Source organism: Caretta caretta, chromosome 6 (genome assembly GCF_965140235.1).
Source record: "Caretta caretta isolate rCarCar2 chromosome 6, rCarCar1.hap1, whole genome shotgun sequence".
NCBI classification, from domain to species: Eukaryota; Metazoa; Chordata; order Testudines; family Cheloniidae; genus Caretta; species Caretta caretta.
The window spans coordinates 39,580,462-39,595,508 of NC_134211.1; the positions used below are offsets into that span (position 1 = coordinate 39,580,462).

A 15,047-nucleotide genomic window follows, 5' to 3' on the forward strand; every position below is an offset into this window, starting at 1 on the left:
TAGGCAGGGTTGGCAGTGACACCTAAAGTTAAGGTTGCCTGGCACTTTCCGTTATGTAAACTTACTCAGCCCTCCCCTCCCCCCCCCTGCCCCCGCATAGGCATTATGATATAGCCTTTGATTATGTGATACATGCTATTTTATCTACAGGACCCCTGTCTTGTTTAGTGCACAGGATAGACGGGAGTCAGGAAATGGATCTGGATTGCATAGTGAATGAGACTGTTGTCTGTAGAACCGTTCCGCCCACCCCTCCCTGATTTGTTGCAAACGGTGGAAGGTGTGGAGTGAATGAAGCAAAGGATTGCAGGAGGAGAAAAGGTGGTCCCATGGCTAAGGCAGTCAAATGTCACTCAGAAGAACAGGATTCTATCGTTTCAAACTTTTCACAAGTGGTCACTAACTGTGTTCCTCATTTTCTGGTGTGCATGTTGAGACAGCTGGGGCCTGATTTGTATTAGTGCTGAGAGCTCACAACTGCAACTGAAGACAATGGGCACTGTGCTTTGAAAATATAAAGTGCTATAAAGATGCTAATTACTCTGGAAAATCAGGCCTTTTATACATCTGAAGGTGGACACTCAAAATTAGTGGACACTTTTGATAAATTTGGCCTTAATCTCTGAGCCTTTGTTTCACAGCTGTAAAATAGGGAAAATAATATGGCCTCTTAGGAGGTGAAGTGAAGATACTTTCATTAGGGACTATTAAATCCTCCATACTATGGTGATGAGAATCTTGGAAGGCCCATGAGGAAATTAATATTTCTTTATTCAGTACAGGTTTTGGATAGCGTATGATAAATAAGTAATATGGCCACATACTGAATAATGAGAATAAAGAGAAATATTGACTAGCTACCTATTCAGCTGTCTGATCTAGTCCCTGGCAGTCTCGGGTGGGCCCAAGAATTGGGGCCATGATCTGAAAAAAGACGATACTGCAGCATCCCACTGGTATTGCACAGACCTGTCAATATTGGACAGGAGCCTAAACCCTGTTGTGGTAACTGAACCTGTGACTAGCTAAATAGGCTACCAAACAAGGAGCTCTGTCACAAAACAGATAGAAAATTGCAGAAATAAGGGCCATGCTATCTGGAAATTGAAGTTAACGTGTAGACCTCCACTGAGGTCACATATGTAAACTGGCAGAGTTTGGCTCAGTGCCTTTTTTCTTTATTCTTGAGCTATGTAATCAATCGGCTGGACTCCCAGGCACACCAGTGTGTATTGCCATTTGCTTGGTCTCACTGGACAGAACAATAGAGAGATCATTTGCAAAACACTACTACAATTGCATTCTAATACAAGACCCTTAAGGTTTAGGCTTTCTGTAATAGATTAACAAGAGAACCTTCATCATAGCCTTATAAAACACCATCAGTAAGTTCTGAGAATGTAAATTGTCCCTAGCTGGCTCAGACCTGCAGCCAGTGTGAATGGGAGCACGCAATTATATGTTTTTCATGGTGTTAAATATTTCCCCCTTTTCTCTCACATCAGAATGCCTAATCATGAATTTATCCTCTCCTCTGTGAGGAAGGGAAGTACTCTCCCCGTTTTACAGATAGGGAATTGAGGCACGGAGGGTGATATCCTAGTTCCATTGAAGTCAATGGCAAAATTCCCATTGACTTCAATGGGACAAGGATTTCACTCGGAGAGATTGTGAGCTGCCCAAAGAAGTACCCAAGCAGAGCTGTGAACTGAGCCCAAGTCTCTGAATACTAGTCCAGTGCCTTAATCTCACCCACCTTTTCTTTCTCCATAATGATTGCACACTGAGCCCGAATCAGTGAAATCATTTCTCTGATGTGCAGTTGCCTTGGAGAATGCAGATAAAGCAGCAACTTTATGCTTCCCTCCTGCTTAACTGCATTACCACCAATAACAGGAGGAAACATCATCTATATCATTAATCAGACTTCTCTTTATTGTCTCCATGGTGGCATATATTTCCCGTAATATTGGGTGGTAAACATTTTAGCAAAGAAAATTTAGCTTTATTTCTCTTCTGTACTGTTCCCACACAGCCTGCCCGCACCCTTGTTCTGTCTCATTTTTGGCTCTGTTTCTACACCAGATATTCCAGTTCCTGCACTGAAACACTAGTAAATTGCATCTTAACGTGGTGCCTGTTTTGTGTAATCTTTCCTTCTGAATTTTTTAATTCTTCCATTTTGAGTCAATGGGCATTCCTGTTTCATGCTGCTATTTGCTCACTCTTCTCAATATGCCCTATAGCTTCCCTTTTTTTTATTCGTATGAAATAATAATTAAAAAAACCAAGCTTTGCCCTCCAGATTTAAGTTGAGGCTAGTTGTAAACTAATCAGACAGTTCTAGTGTAACAAAGTAAAGTTGGTGTGAGAGAGAAATTGCAGGTTGTGAGGTTTTTTTTATATATTCAGATTAGAAAGTAATCTTTTATGAGATTTTTTTTTTATGAAGTCTTAGATTGGTACAACTCTCTAAAGCTGCTCTGTTTTTCATCACACATTCTCATCTGTAAAACCTTCATTTTTATTAATCTCTGTACAATCTGTACAGCGTCGAGATTAATCGTTTTAAAAGAGCTACTCTCCAAGTGTTAAGGATTTTCTGGCCTAAAGGCAAATGTTTCTAAATGCTCTACAGTATATAACGCTTGCTTAGCATTTTATGTTGCATAAGTATCAATCTTTGTTTTGCAGAAATGTGGAGCTACATTTTATGCATTTTTTCCAGGTCTGCAGCTGGCTGCCTAGAATCAAAGGACAATATATATATGGGGCCATCTCAGCAATCAACTGGATGAACTCTAAATATTTAAAGTCCAGTTCTGCCTTTGGATAGATCTGTGCAACTTCCATTGAAATCCAAGGGAATTCTGTATTCACCAATGAAGGCAGAATTGGGACCTTAAGGGCCAATCCTGCAGTTTTTATTCAATCAAGAACTCCTGTAGGGTTTTGCCTGCATCACTAAAATAGTACTGTCCTGACACCAGGTTTAACTGCATCTGGCTTTGCTTAGCCTTGACTCTTTTCAGCATTTTTTCCCCCATCAGTCATAAATATAACTTTAAACATTAAACAGAGGAAACAGTTTTTTCTCCCATTTTTTTCTTCTTGGACCTCTTGATGATTCCAAATTCTACAATTAAAACCCTGGCTTCAATTGCAACTTCTTTATTTTAAACCATAATCTTTGTTTTTTCTTATTTAGCTCAGATGCAAAATTATATAGATTACAATGTATTTGTAGAGATGTAGGACAGTTGATCCCTTGGTAAACAAGCAGGATACATTGATTTATTTATTATGTATTCATATTTTTACTTTCCATTAGTGGTCACAATGTACTAGGCATTGCCTGCTCACCCAGGTAAATATAGTCCCTACTCCAAAGAGCTTAAAGTCAAAGAATTTCCCACTCTTTTTTTTTTTGTTTGTTTCTTTGTTTAAGATCTCCAGCTGAAAGATGTGTATTTGTAATTATTTTAGTGTACTGCATGCGTGAACTCACTGATGACTTGTATTGCTCATAGAGGTTGGACTTTCCTCTGGTTGCTATCTCCTGTGTAAAATGAAACCAGTGGTTGTGATTCTGTAATTTTTGGAAAGTCTGAAAAGCTGTAGAGGAGCTGCCAGACTTACACTAGTTCTTCCACTGAGTCTTCCACATTCTAGTGCGTATGCTAAATAAATTATGGGTGTATCAAAAAATTCACATAGCTTGGCATGCATCACGTTTGCTCTTACCAAAAGGGAGATAGTGAGAGGGAGAGACATGAGAAATCCAGTTTATTTCACAAGCTGTGTGGCAGTCACTATCAATGTAGAGTGAGATTTCAATTCAAAGCAGCAGCCACAGGCCCAATTTGTGAAAGTCTTACATTGCTGTACCAATAGTCCCTTTGACTTCCAGTAACTGTTCCCAATGTTAGAATATTACAATCGTTTAGGGTCAGATTACTCTACCCTTACTCATTATTGAGTTGTGCCTTCTTACCCAAGAAGTCTTACCTGGCATGAACAAAGTTAGTATAAAAGGGCCGAATATGATAAGTCCCTGACAATGCTGGTGGGTTTTAAGAAATTGGAACTATGGTTTCTTCTTACTAAGGTGCCTTTTCAGGGGAACTGTTAAATGGGTAGTTTGCTCACTAGTTAATATATGAGTGGTCAGGTGGCTTTGAAAACAATTTCTAATGTGATCAAGCCTTTCACTACAGTTCTGCTCACCAAAGCAAAGAGGGCATATGACCAGGAGTAATGGGATGAAATAAAAAAATGTATGAGGAATGTTAGGGAAAACTTCCTGTCAGTGAAATTTAAGCTTGGGGAATACAGAGCGATTTGGTAGAAGCCCCATCCATGGAGATATTTTAAAAGTAGACTGGAGAAAATACTATGAGGAGCATTCCAGGGGATCTCATACAGCTTTCTTCCATTTCTAATTCCTAGGAGAAGTGGGTTCTGCTGGCTACTTTCCATTACAGAACTGAATAGTCCTTCAGAAAATCCTTGGCACCTACAAATGAAAACCTTGCAAGTCTCCTGTATTTCAGACAGTGTAAAGTGCAAGTTAGTCTGTGTTTTGTAGCATGATTTCTACTGTAACTTGTTGTACCTTCGGAGGTTTCTTCCAGGGTAAAGTTTACCATATTTTTAGGGTATCTTCCTACAAACTATCTTGTCTCTTGAACTGCCTAGGCTGCCATCGGGGATGTGGATCTGATAGGTGAAGGATTATAAAGCTAAACTAGGCTACTCAAACCAGTGACTAATAATGATAGTTTACATTTACCCTTGCTTTCCTATGGCACTTCAGATCAGCAACTTCTTCTGCTGTGAACTGAACAGATGCCTCTCTTATTATAACATGCTAACACCCTTCCCCTCTGTGATTAAAACAGATGTTGCCATGTGATAGATGCTTCTTCCCTTTGATAGGCTTTTACACAAGTACCAGATTTCATTGCTGCTGTCCTTTGAATCAAGAGGAAAATTCAACATTGATGGGGTCATTTGTGGCTCTCTGATATTGGTGCATGCTGTAGCTGAGAAAATGATTTCTTATTGTTTGTGTTCTGGTAGGACCTGAGGCCTTAATCAGGATTGGAGTCCCATTTTGGTAGGCATTGATACATAGGTAAAAGAGGATTCCTGCCCTGAACAGGTGCCAGCATTGTTCTCTCCCTATTACTAATGGTAATGCCACTATTAAAATATTTTATTCACCTTGCAATCCTCTTTTAGCCTGTTTCATTCTGAACTTTTAAAAAGCCTCTACTTTCCTGTGAGGTCTAGTCTTTGACTCTTTGCTTCTGCCAGGGTTAGGTGTTCTTGAAAAAAACGAACCCTTCCAAACCAGGAAAATCACAGCTGTCGTAGAATTTGTGAAGAAGTGGAACACATGCTTGCTGTGTCACTTTTGATCCACTGACTTGCCCAGCCAAGGATGTGACGCCATAGCTTTTCAGATTTGGCTCTGAAAAAAACAAATTGAACTAAAAATCTGGCTTTCTTTCAAGAAAGCCAGTTGTGGCTTCTAGGCAGGTCACTGTCGTGCAGCACCATCCTGAAGAGTTGGATAAAAAAAAGCTGTTATTGGGATACCCCAGGATGAATTTTGGGGAGAGAAGCCTCCAGAATATGAAGGTAAACATGTAGATGATGGCAGTCACCCCAGCAGAGGTTTTGCATGTGTGCCGGATGACTTCCTTTGGGTTTAGTGTAATTAGTAGAAGAGGGTGCCATTAGCAGTGTTTGACCCCACAGAACTGTACCACATGAATCAAAGGAACACCTCTGTTAGGCGTCAGAAGCAGACTGCTAGTCTCTATGTGGGCTCGCTAAAGAAGAAACACAGATATTTTACAAATATTACATAGTCACAAAAGCTCTCTCCCTTTTGGTCAAATTCATGAAACTTTCAGACTCTTTCCAGCCCACAATTCCATTGTTCTTGTAAATCATTTGAAAGACTGGACCTTTACATAGACTGCTTTCTTTCAGTGGGCCCTGCTTTCCTTTTCAGTCAGAGGTCTGGAGCCTCAGTGGCCTCTAATTGTGATGGCAATAAACCTGGTTATTCTAGGCTTTGCTTCAGAATCCTACTTTTCATCCATCTACATTGTTCCCCCATTGTGTCTCCCTGGTCTCCACTCCTGGAGTTTTTGAATGTTCATGGTACTGAAATATAGACACCCATGGCTCTTAATTTATTAACACATATGACTATTAATTCAGAACTAAAAATTGCAATGTACATGTATCACTTAAACATCTCACAGTTACTAAAGTGGAAAAATCCATCAGTGTTCCTACCTTCTACACATAAAAACATAACATTTTTCAGGATACATCTTAACTAGGTAAACAAAATTGTGAACAAACCATTTATTTTAAATTTTGCCATGCTGCTGCCTGGGGAATCTTGATCATTTACACCAACTGAGGATCATCCCCTTTGTGTTTAGCTTAAGTTGATTTTTACAAAGAATTAAACTACAGTGCATCTTGCAAGCTGATATGTGGGTTAAATGGTTAGGACACTGATTTGTAATCTGTACTTATGAGTACACGACTGCTATTCTTATAAATGTCATCACTTTCTCAGTACTATCTGGTAATATCTGAGTCATGAGGTGCTGACAAAATCCACTGTACTTAATGTGAAACTTGAGGCATTTTGCTCATTCCAAAGATATTAGCAATAGCCAGCTCGGCATTTAGCTGATAAATAACTTGCACATATGCACATAAGTTTATGTTCCTATGTGTCTTTTTTTCTTAACATCTTTGTGGTAATGTACCACACTTTAAACCTTGACAATACTCCTTTTTTCTGGACGGTATTTATTGGGCAATAATAAATACAACTATATTATTGAGTCAATGCATTGTGCTGGAGTGATAATCATGATCTGACCCATGCAGTGAAAGAAGAATCTTTCTCCAGTAATTTTCACTTGGGGATGGATCTCCTGACTACCAAATCAAAGCCTAAACAATTTATCACCATATTAAGAAACAAATCCTCTTGCTTGGAGCTGTGCACTAAAAAAAATATTTAACTCTATGCATTGTTCCCCTCTTTATCTGCAGCCATGCAACAGGATATGAGAGTGACAACCACACTGGTCCTATGTTATACAGCTGTGGGGCCCAATATAGAATACACACCCATGGAGTCTTTAGAGGAATACAAGTAAGTATATTAGGACATTCTACATAGGGAAGAAGAATTACTGTTTTTATAGGGTTCCAGTTACTTATTGATTATTTGATTGGTATTCATAATTCTCTTGCTAACTTTAGGTCTCCCTGTGTCATTAAGAAATCGCTGAGATAAGTTGACCTGCTATTTCACTGAAGAACAAAATAAGATCACCTTTTAGACACAGTTGTAGTATAAAAAATAAAGTATTTTTCCTTCTAAAACATATCTTTGGAGCTGCATTATTCACTAACTTTAGGATTGCCAAAAATTGGAGGCCTCTCATGGAACTTGAAAGTTAGGTATTCAGTAACTTTGGCCGCATAAGTTTTTATGTATTTATAGTAGATTAGACCTGGGATTGTAGATAAGGTTGAGCAAAAATGAGGTGTCAGATGAAGTTCTGAATGTGTGGATTTGTGAAATTGTAACAATTTGAACATCATTCCCTGAAGACAGAAGTACACTAAGTGATCACATCCTAATGGCTAACACACCAGTTAAACACTTGAAAGGGCCATAAAATCCAGGATGGTTGATTCCCATCCATTTCTAACTGGTTATAGAATTAATACTAATGGATCCCATGCTGTATATTATGCTTGAGGTTCCTGGACATAAAGCACAATAAATGCATACATTCTATAAACTGAATGGACTGGCCACAAAGCTTTTTAAGAAATTTGAAATGTATTCTGTCTTTTCTGCACTGCTTCAGTGTTGTTAATGTATCTCAATAGGACGATCTTTAGATTATATTAATAGTACCTGGTCCTTTTTTTATAGTTTAACAATTCATCACTTAGTGAACCAGCTCTTAGAAAAAAGTTAAACGATTAAACTTTACATGCAGTGAACAGAACTGAACTGAGCAGTTAACACTCAGTTATCCCAGAAAAAAGTGCATCTTGGTTGGAACACCGTGGCAGTACCATTGTATAGTCAAGGTTACAATCTACAGCAGTATCTAACAGTAACATTTTTTCTTACACTGACTTCCTTGGACTCTAGCCTAATTTCTAGCTTGTAAAATTAAGTATAAAAACATTACTCTGGGTCAGGTTCTGATCTGTTACACTGTTGTAATTATGAAGCTAATCCATTGATGCTAAAGGGGGTTATTCCACATTTATGCTGTTGGTAATTAGTATGGAACTTGGCCCATTTATTGTAAGATATAAATATTAGAGAGAATTTAGCATGTAGCATTTACCTTCACATATTTGTAATGCTGTACATAGAAAAGGTAAAGGAACACTATTTTACATTATTAATAGAATAAAAATGGTCATTTGTAGTATGGTAGGTATATCAGAGGATCATACTCATGCTGAAGTTTATTTGAGTGTTTCTACTGATTACATGGGAGCAGGCTTGTGTTTATACGTGCTCACATGAGCTATGCACACTGCTGTTTCTGCCATTGTAGGATGTTCGGCGAGTGCCAGGAGTAGCTCCAACTATTGTCCGATCAGCTAGTGAGACGAATGAAAAACGTCCCTTCATGTGTGCATATCCTGGCTGTAACAAACGATACTTTAAGTTGTCCCATTTACAGATGCACAGCAGAAAGCACACCGGTAAGTACCTGCATTGTCTAAACAAGATGCCATACAAAGGGGGTGGTTTTAAAATCAAGATCGGGCAGAAGAGGCAACCCATAGCTCCGTGTACAGAGGAGACCTATATGATGATGATTGTGTGTCTGTGTCCTCTCCTGGACCATTCAAAGAGATATTAAGGTTTGTTTGTTCCTTTAAAGATACCATACTCAGTAACTTGCCACATTAACTGGAGTTAACATTCACTTTAAATCCAACACAGCACTGGACTGATTTAGATTAGAAGTAAAAGAAGTTTATTCACAAAAGGAGATAGGATATTAAGTGAGTTCCAGTATAAAGGAGAGAGTTAGAAATGGCTAAAAGCAAATAAAAGTGAAATATGTTTTCTAGAGGCTAAGACTTAACACAACAAGCTACAGCCCTTGTCCAAGGTAGTTTCCTTACCCATCTACTTTCCAGCAAGATGGCTGACCACTCCTCTTGTCAGGATTTCCCAAAGTCCTCACTTCCTAGGTGAAAGATAACTTGGGGTTCTTTGCCCCTCTCTTATATACTCCAGTGAACCTTTGAAATGGATTCTTCTGAAGGTTTCCCCCCAAGTGAAGCTCATTCAAGTTATGAGGAAGGAGACATGGAGTCTAGTGGTGAAGGAAATTCCATGCTGGTTTCTTCCCCCACTGGTATTTGCTAAAATACAAATTAATCTGTTTCCTGCAATCTCCTCCCCCTGCTGTGATGCTCCGTTAATACTTCCCCTTGTTGGCTTGATCGGTCTTTTTACTTTCTATGTAGATTGCATTCCCATTGTCTTTTAATGTACTTTGGAAATACCTTCAAGGTGGCAGAACCATATTCCTTTGTCTAGGGTATAGTAACTTCAGCACTGCCTGGCAGACACGCTTTGATAACATAATTTCCGATAAGATTTTAACTTTGAATTTGTGCTCTGTATGTACATTACACAGTCATATTAATGATCAGTATGTTATTAACTTCCCACTGACACCTTACATGACACCTTTCAGTTACAGGTTTATGACCTTAGTGAGTTGGAGTACACTGGAATGGTCAAGCCATCTGAAATGTATTAAGAGCTATCACTGAGCCCCTTGTCCTCTTGTGTTGGGATGCTCTTAAGATCACAACTGTGCTAAAGATACACATTTTCCTGCTATTGCTCTACCACATCAGCAATTGCTGTCATTATCATAGGGATGAAATAGACTGTTGAGAGGTGGTACATTGTAAATAGTCACATGGTCTATCATACACTATCTCTGTTAAAATTGGCCCACACTATAAAAGAGAGTTTGCAAACCCCAGGCCTGTGGAATACTTTGAATACTATGGTAATGTTAATTGCACACAGCAATTGTAAAGATGTTAAGGATAACCAGTGCAATGCATTTTTAATTTAATAATGCACAGGACTGCACAACACATGGAATATTTAGCTGGACATCTTCAGTGTTGCTCAGATTACAAATTCAAGATACTTTAGATTGCAACTGAAATGTAGGCTTCATAGCTCAAACTGTACACAAACATTACTCTGGTCTCCATAAACAGTTTTAAAATACAATTTTGTAGGCACCTGGGAGCCTCTAATAGCTGCCTATGCCGGTATTTTGCTTGAAAATGTCTAAACAGTTTTGAGTTGTCCTCACAATCACTCCGATTTCCTTAATCGCTAAACTTATTTGCTCCAAATCTTGATTTTCCATAATCTGAAAATTATTAATTATTCAGCTCTTATTTTATTACATGTAGATGCTTGGTTTACACCATATTATTTCTGGATGCCTCACAAGGTTACTCTTGAATCTTTTTTTTTTTCTTTAACTGCAAGATAAAGATGTCAACACTGAGTCAACAGTATGCCCTTGTTGCCAAGAAGGCCAATGGCATTTTGGGATGTATAAGTAGGGGCATTGCCAGCAGATTGAGGGACGTGATTGTTCCCCTCTATTCGACACTGGTGAGGCCTCATCTGGAGTACTGTGTCCAGTTTTGGGCCCCACACTACAAGAAGGATGTGGAAAAATTGGAAAGCGTCCAGCGGAGGGCAACAAAAATGATTAGGGGTCTGGAACGCATGAGTTATGAGGAGAGACTGAGGGTACTGGGGATGTTTAGTCTTCAGAAGAGAAGAATGAGGGGGGATTTGATAGCTGCTTTCAACTACCTGAAAGGGGGTTCCAAAGAGGATGGCTCTAGACTGTTCTCAGTGGTAGCAGATGACAGGACAAGGAGTAATGGTCTCAAGTTGCAGTGGGGGAGATTTAGGTTGGATATTAGGAAAAACTTTTTCACTAGGAGGGGGGTGAAACACTGGAATGCGTTACCTAGGGAGCTGGTGGAATCTCCTTCCTTAGAAGTTTTTAAGGTCAGGCTTGACAAAGCCCTGGCTGGGATGATTTAATTGGGGATCGGTCCTGCTTTGAGCAGGGGGTTGGACTAGATGGCCTCTGAGGTCCCTTCCAACCCTGATATTCTATGATTCTATGTACTGCTTTATACCACACACTATTTAGCGCCTGCTCTATAACATTTGGAGACACAAGTTCCAGGAAGCTGAAGATGCTGGGACTGTAGCTTGCTATCCTCTCCAGAGGGAGTTATCTGACTGCCTTTGAAGGGCATAAATGCCATTATTCCTCTAGAGTGAGTTGTAGAGGTGCCAGGGAGAGGAGATAAAAAATGCTCACGAGTGAGTTCATTGCCTTCCATGCTTCACAAACCCGGACGGGCTTTTCCCCCAGAATGATCTCTCTTTCAGATGTGGCCCTAGATCTGTACATCTCTGAACTTTGAGATATTTTAAATTCAAATCTAGAAATAGTTTTTAATTTTGCAAATTTCTCTTAGCTTTATAAAAGGGCAGGTCTATCCCCCGAGATGTGAACGCATCCATACTTTAGTGGTATCTAATATTCAGATGTGAACTTCGTGGAGGGTCCCATTTCTAGTCTCTTTGTATCTTTGTCTTTCCCCTGTTTCCTAGCATGGGGGTTGTGCAGCCATTTTGTGGAAAATTTTGGAAACCAATCTCTCTTTTATGGAGGAGTTGTCCTTTCAGAATCACTGCTGTGGAATGTCTCTCCTCCTGGTAGCAGTGCTTACTGAGTGATAGCTTCTTTACTACTCCTTTCCTTCCATACCCCACTTGCTTTTTTTAGGTGCAAGGCATTGTCTTAGAGAAATCTATAAGAGACCATCATCAGGCCAGTCTGAATATAATGGAGCTGCCAGCTAGGGACCACCTGATAAAGTAAAGCCACAGCCCTTTAAAACTGTTTCTTAATGTGAGACTAAACCAGCAGCTGAGCAACACCTGAGCATTGTAAACATAGGGTTCCGTGCTAAATATGCCAGTTAGACTGAGTGGAATCAGACAACTAGAAAGGGAATGGCAGTGGAATGTCTAGCATGGTGTTCTGCACTCACAAAAAGAGGGGTATTCCTCCTCTTCTTCCACTAACACATACACCTTTGTGTAGACCATAGTCTGGATAGCTGCAGGAAAGCTGGAGAGCTTCCAGGGGCCAGCTACTTTAGAAGTTACTTTTGACTGTGTAACCTGCACACCTACTGGGTGTGGTGCTCTGTCCCATCTAGTGGCACCGAGACCACTTAGAGAGAGACTGAATCTGCTCTACAGCCTTAGCTAAAGGCCACGTGGCTTTTAGCTCATGCAGTAGAGGAGGGGTTCTCAAACTGGGGGTTGGGACCCCTCAGGGTGTCACAAGGTTATTACAGGGGGGTTGCGAGCTGTCAGCCTCCACCCCAAACGCCACTTTGCCTCCAGCATTTATAATGGTGTTAAATATGTAAAGAAGTGTTTTTAATTTAAAAGGGGGGTTGCACTCAGAGGCTTGCTATCTGAAAGGAGTCACCAGTACAAAAGTTTGAGAACCACTGCAGTAGAGGCTGATGCACTAAGCTCCAGAGGCCCCAGGTTCGATCCTGCCTGCCGATGACCAGGGTCTGTTGGTGTTACAAGTGCTGGAGAGCTTCCAGGGGCCAGTTACTATAGAGGTTACTTTTGGCTGTATCAGGCCTTTCTTTCTGTAACCAATACACAATTGTACTGTTCCTGGTGTAATGTGATATCAGAATACACACATGCAGTTAGAAGCCCTTCCACCTTTCTTAATATAGTAATAGATCAGGTTTTGCAATAATGGACACTTGACTTGAAACAGGATGAAATATTAATATGTAAACTTAAACTAGCTGTTAGTGCTGTTACAAAATAATTTTGGCCCTTGATGTTTTGCTTCCCATCACCTACTAGATATTTATATATGACTGACTCATTAGTTCCTCTACTTATGTCCTTTTCTTTCAGATAATGTTACCAACTGCTATATTGCAAAATCAAGCAGAGCTCTGAAACACAAAATTGGAATCTCTAATCAGTTTTTACTAATGTTTCAACAAAGTTCTTGTAGAAAATACATTTACATTTTGTACCCTCGAAGATTGCTTATCCACTGTTAACAATGCCATTATTGAAACACATATAACCATAAAAGCGTACTTGTTATCACGGAATATTCCACTGTAGTAGATTGGGCTCCTAAAGAAATGCATAAATAAATATAAACTGTAAACAATAATGCAAATAATGTGGTGAGTAGACTTCAGAGATTGCTTTGTGAAAACTGGTTATACATAAATACGTGTGTGTATCTATAAAATAATATTTTACTTACACACACACACACACACACCCCTACCCCTTCATGAACGGGATCTATGGCAGAAACATCATAATTCTTTCCAGATTTTGTCTGGTGCTATTCCAATTCCTGATAAAGCTATGAATTCACTTTGAGTAGAAACTGGTCAATTTATACAGAAAATAACTTTTTGGACCTTCTGTCTCCTAAAAACTACCTGTCATTTAAAAAAAAAGAAGAAGAAAAGACAGAGGGAGAGCAGTAATTGTCAAGAAATTTGTTTTTTAAGGATTTTGTAATATACAGGGTAAGTGTGTGTGGTGGTGATTCTGTCTAGTAGCTGGCCTCAGTGAAGGCTGAGAGCCTGCAATTAGTGGAGTTGATCCTTTTGGTTTAAATGTTAGGGGTTTCAGCTTGTGGGGTTGAAAGTCCAAGGTTATGTTTGAAAGTATATAGCCATGGTGTGACGGGTTCCCACCGGGGTGCCACTTGTAACTGGGGTACCACTGAGCCCGCCTGACCCACCAGCATTGGCTCCCTTTCACACTGTGGTGCTGTGATAAGTTACCAAGCTCTCTAAGCTTGCTTTTTCGCCAGCATACACACAGTATAGGGACACACCCAGCTGTAGCTTCACACAGATGCTGAGATCAGCTCTGCCTGGGAAGGCTCAGCTAAGGCACCTCCCAGTTGCTAAAGCATGCACCCCTCTCTGGAGTGTAAACCCAAAATTACACTATCTTGTGCTGCACAGGGAACTGTACAGCGTAAGCTCATAAAATTCGCCCCCTCCCTCGATGTGGAGAGATATGCAACAGCTTTTTGTCCCAAGTTATAATTTCCACTCCCTGGTTTTAGACAAAACAAAAACAAGTTTATTAACTACAAAAGATAGATTTTAAGTGATTGTAAGTGATAGCAAACAGATCAAAGCAGATTACCTTAATAAATAAACAAAACCTCAAACTGAGCGTAACACACTAGATAGGTAGGATATAAATTAAAAAATTCTCACCATGAGTGATAAACAGGCTGGCAGATTCTTAAGGCACAAGTTGCCTTGGCTCTCCCAGGTTTTCATACATAGGCTAAAAATCCCTTTATCCTGGGACCATTACATCCCACAGTTCAGTCCTTGCCCCTCAGGCATTTCCAGGTGTGTTGTAGGGAGAGCAAGGACCCATCATGATGTCACTGTCCCCTTTTTATAGTTTCTTCCCACTTTCTGGAAAGCTCTTTTGCTGTGACCTGGGTCAAACAGTTCCCATTGTGTAGTGCTATCTCTGAGAGGTTTCTATTATACACAGTTCCTGGGGTAATCCTTGTGCTTGTGTGCATTTCCTCAATAAGCCATTAACGTTGTTTAACCTTTTTACTGTTGACCTGAAAGGCTGCTTGTGTGTGTTTTCAACCTCACAACGTGTTTCAGTAACACATACATAGCCAAACTTCATCACTTCACATATGACGATAGCACAGGGGTGGGCAAACTTTTTGGCCCCAGGGCCACATTGGGATTGCGAAACAGTATGGAGGGCCAGGTAGGGAAGGCTGTGCCTTCACAAACAGCCTGGCCTCCACCCCCTACTC

General features: G+C 40.0%; 1 protein-coding gene across 5 annotated transcripts in view; it reads left to right on the forward strand.

The window, feature by feature from the left end:
• WT1 (WT1 transcription factor) overlaps positions 1–15,047 on the forward strand; it is a 48,385-nt gene that overhangs the window by 21,841 nt on the left and 11,497 nt on the right. For 4 of the 5 annotated variants that reach the window (XM_048854282.2, XM_048854283.2, XM_048854284.2 and 1 more), the window contains 2 exons: positions 7,096–7,198; positions 8,637–8,787. In XM_048854282.2, the coding sequence (XP_048710239.1) occupies positions 7,096–7,198; positions 8,637–8,787 (254 nt within the window). Of the gene's footprint in view, positions 1–4,602; positions 5,197–7,095; positions 7,199–8,636; positions 8,788–15,047 lie in introns of those variants that run through there. The other variant, XM_075129450.1, reaches the window with a different exon arrangement.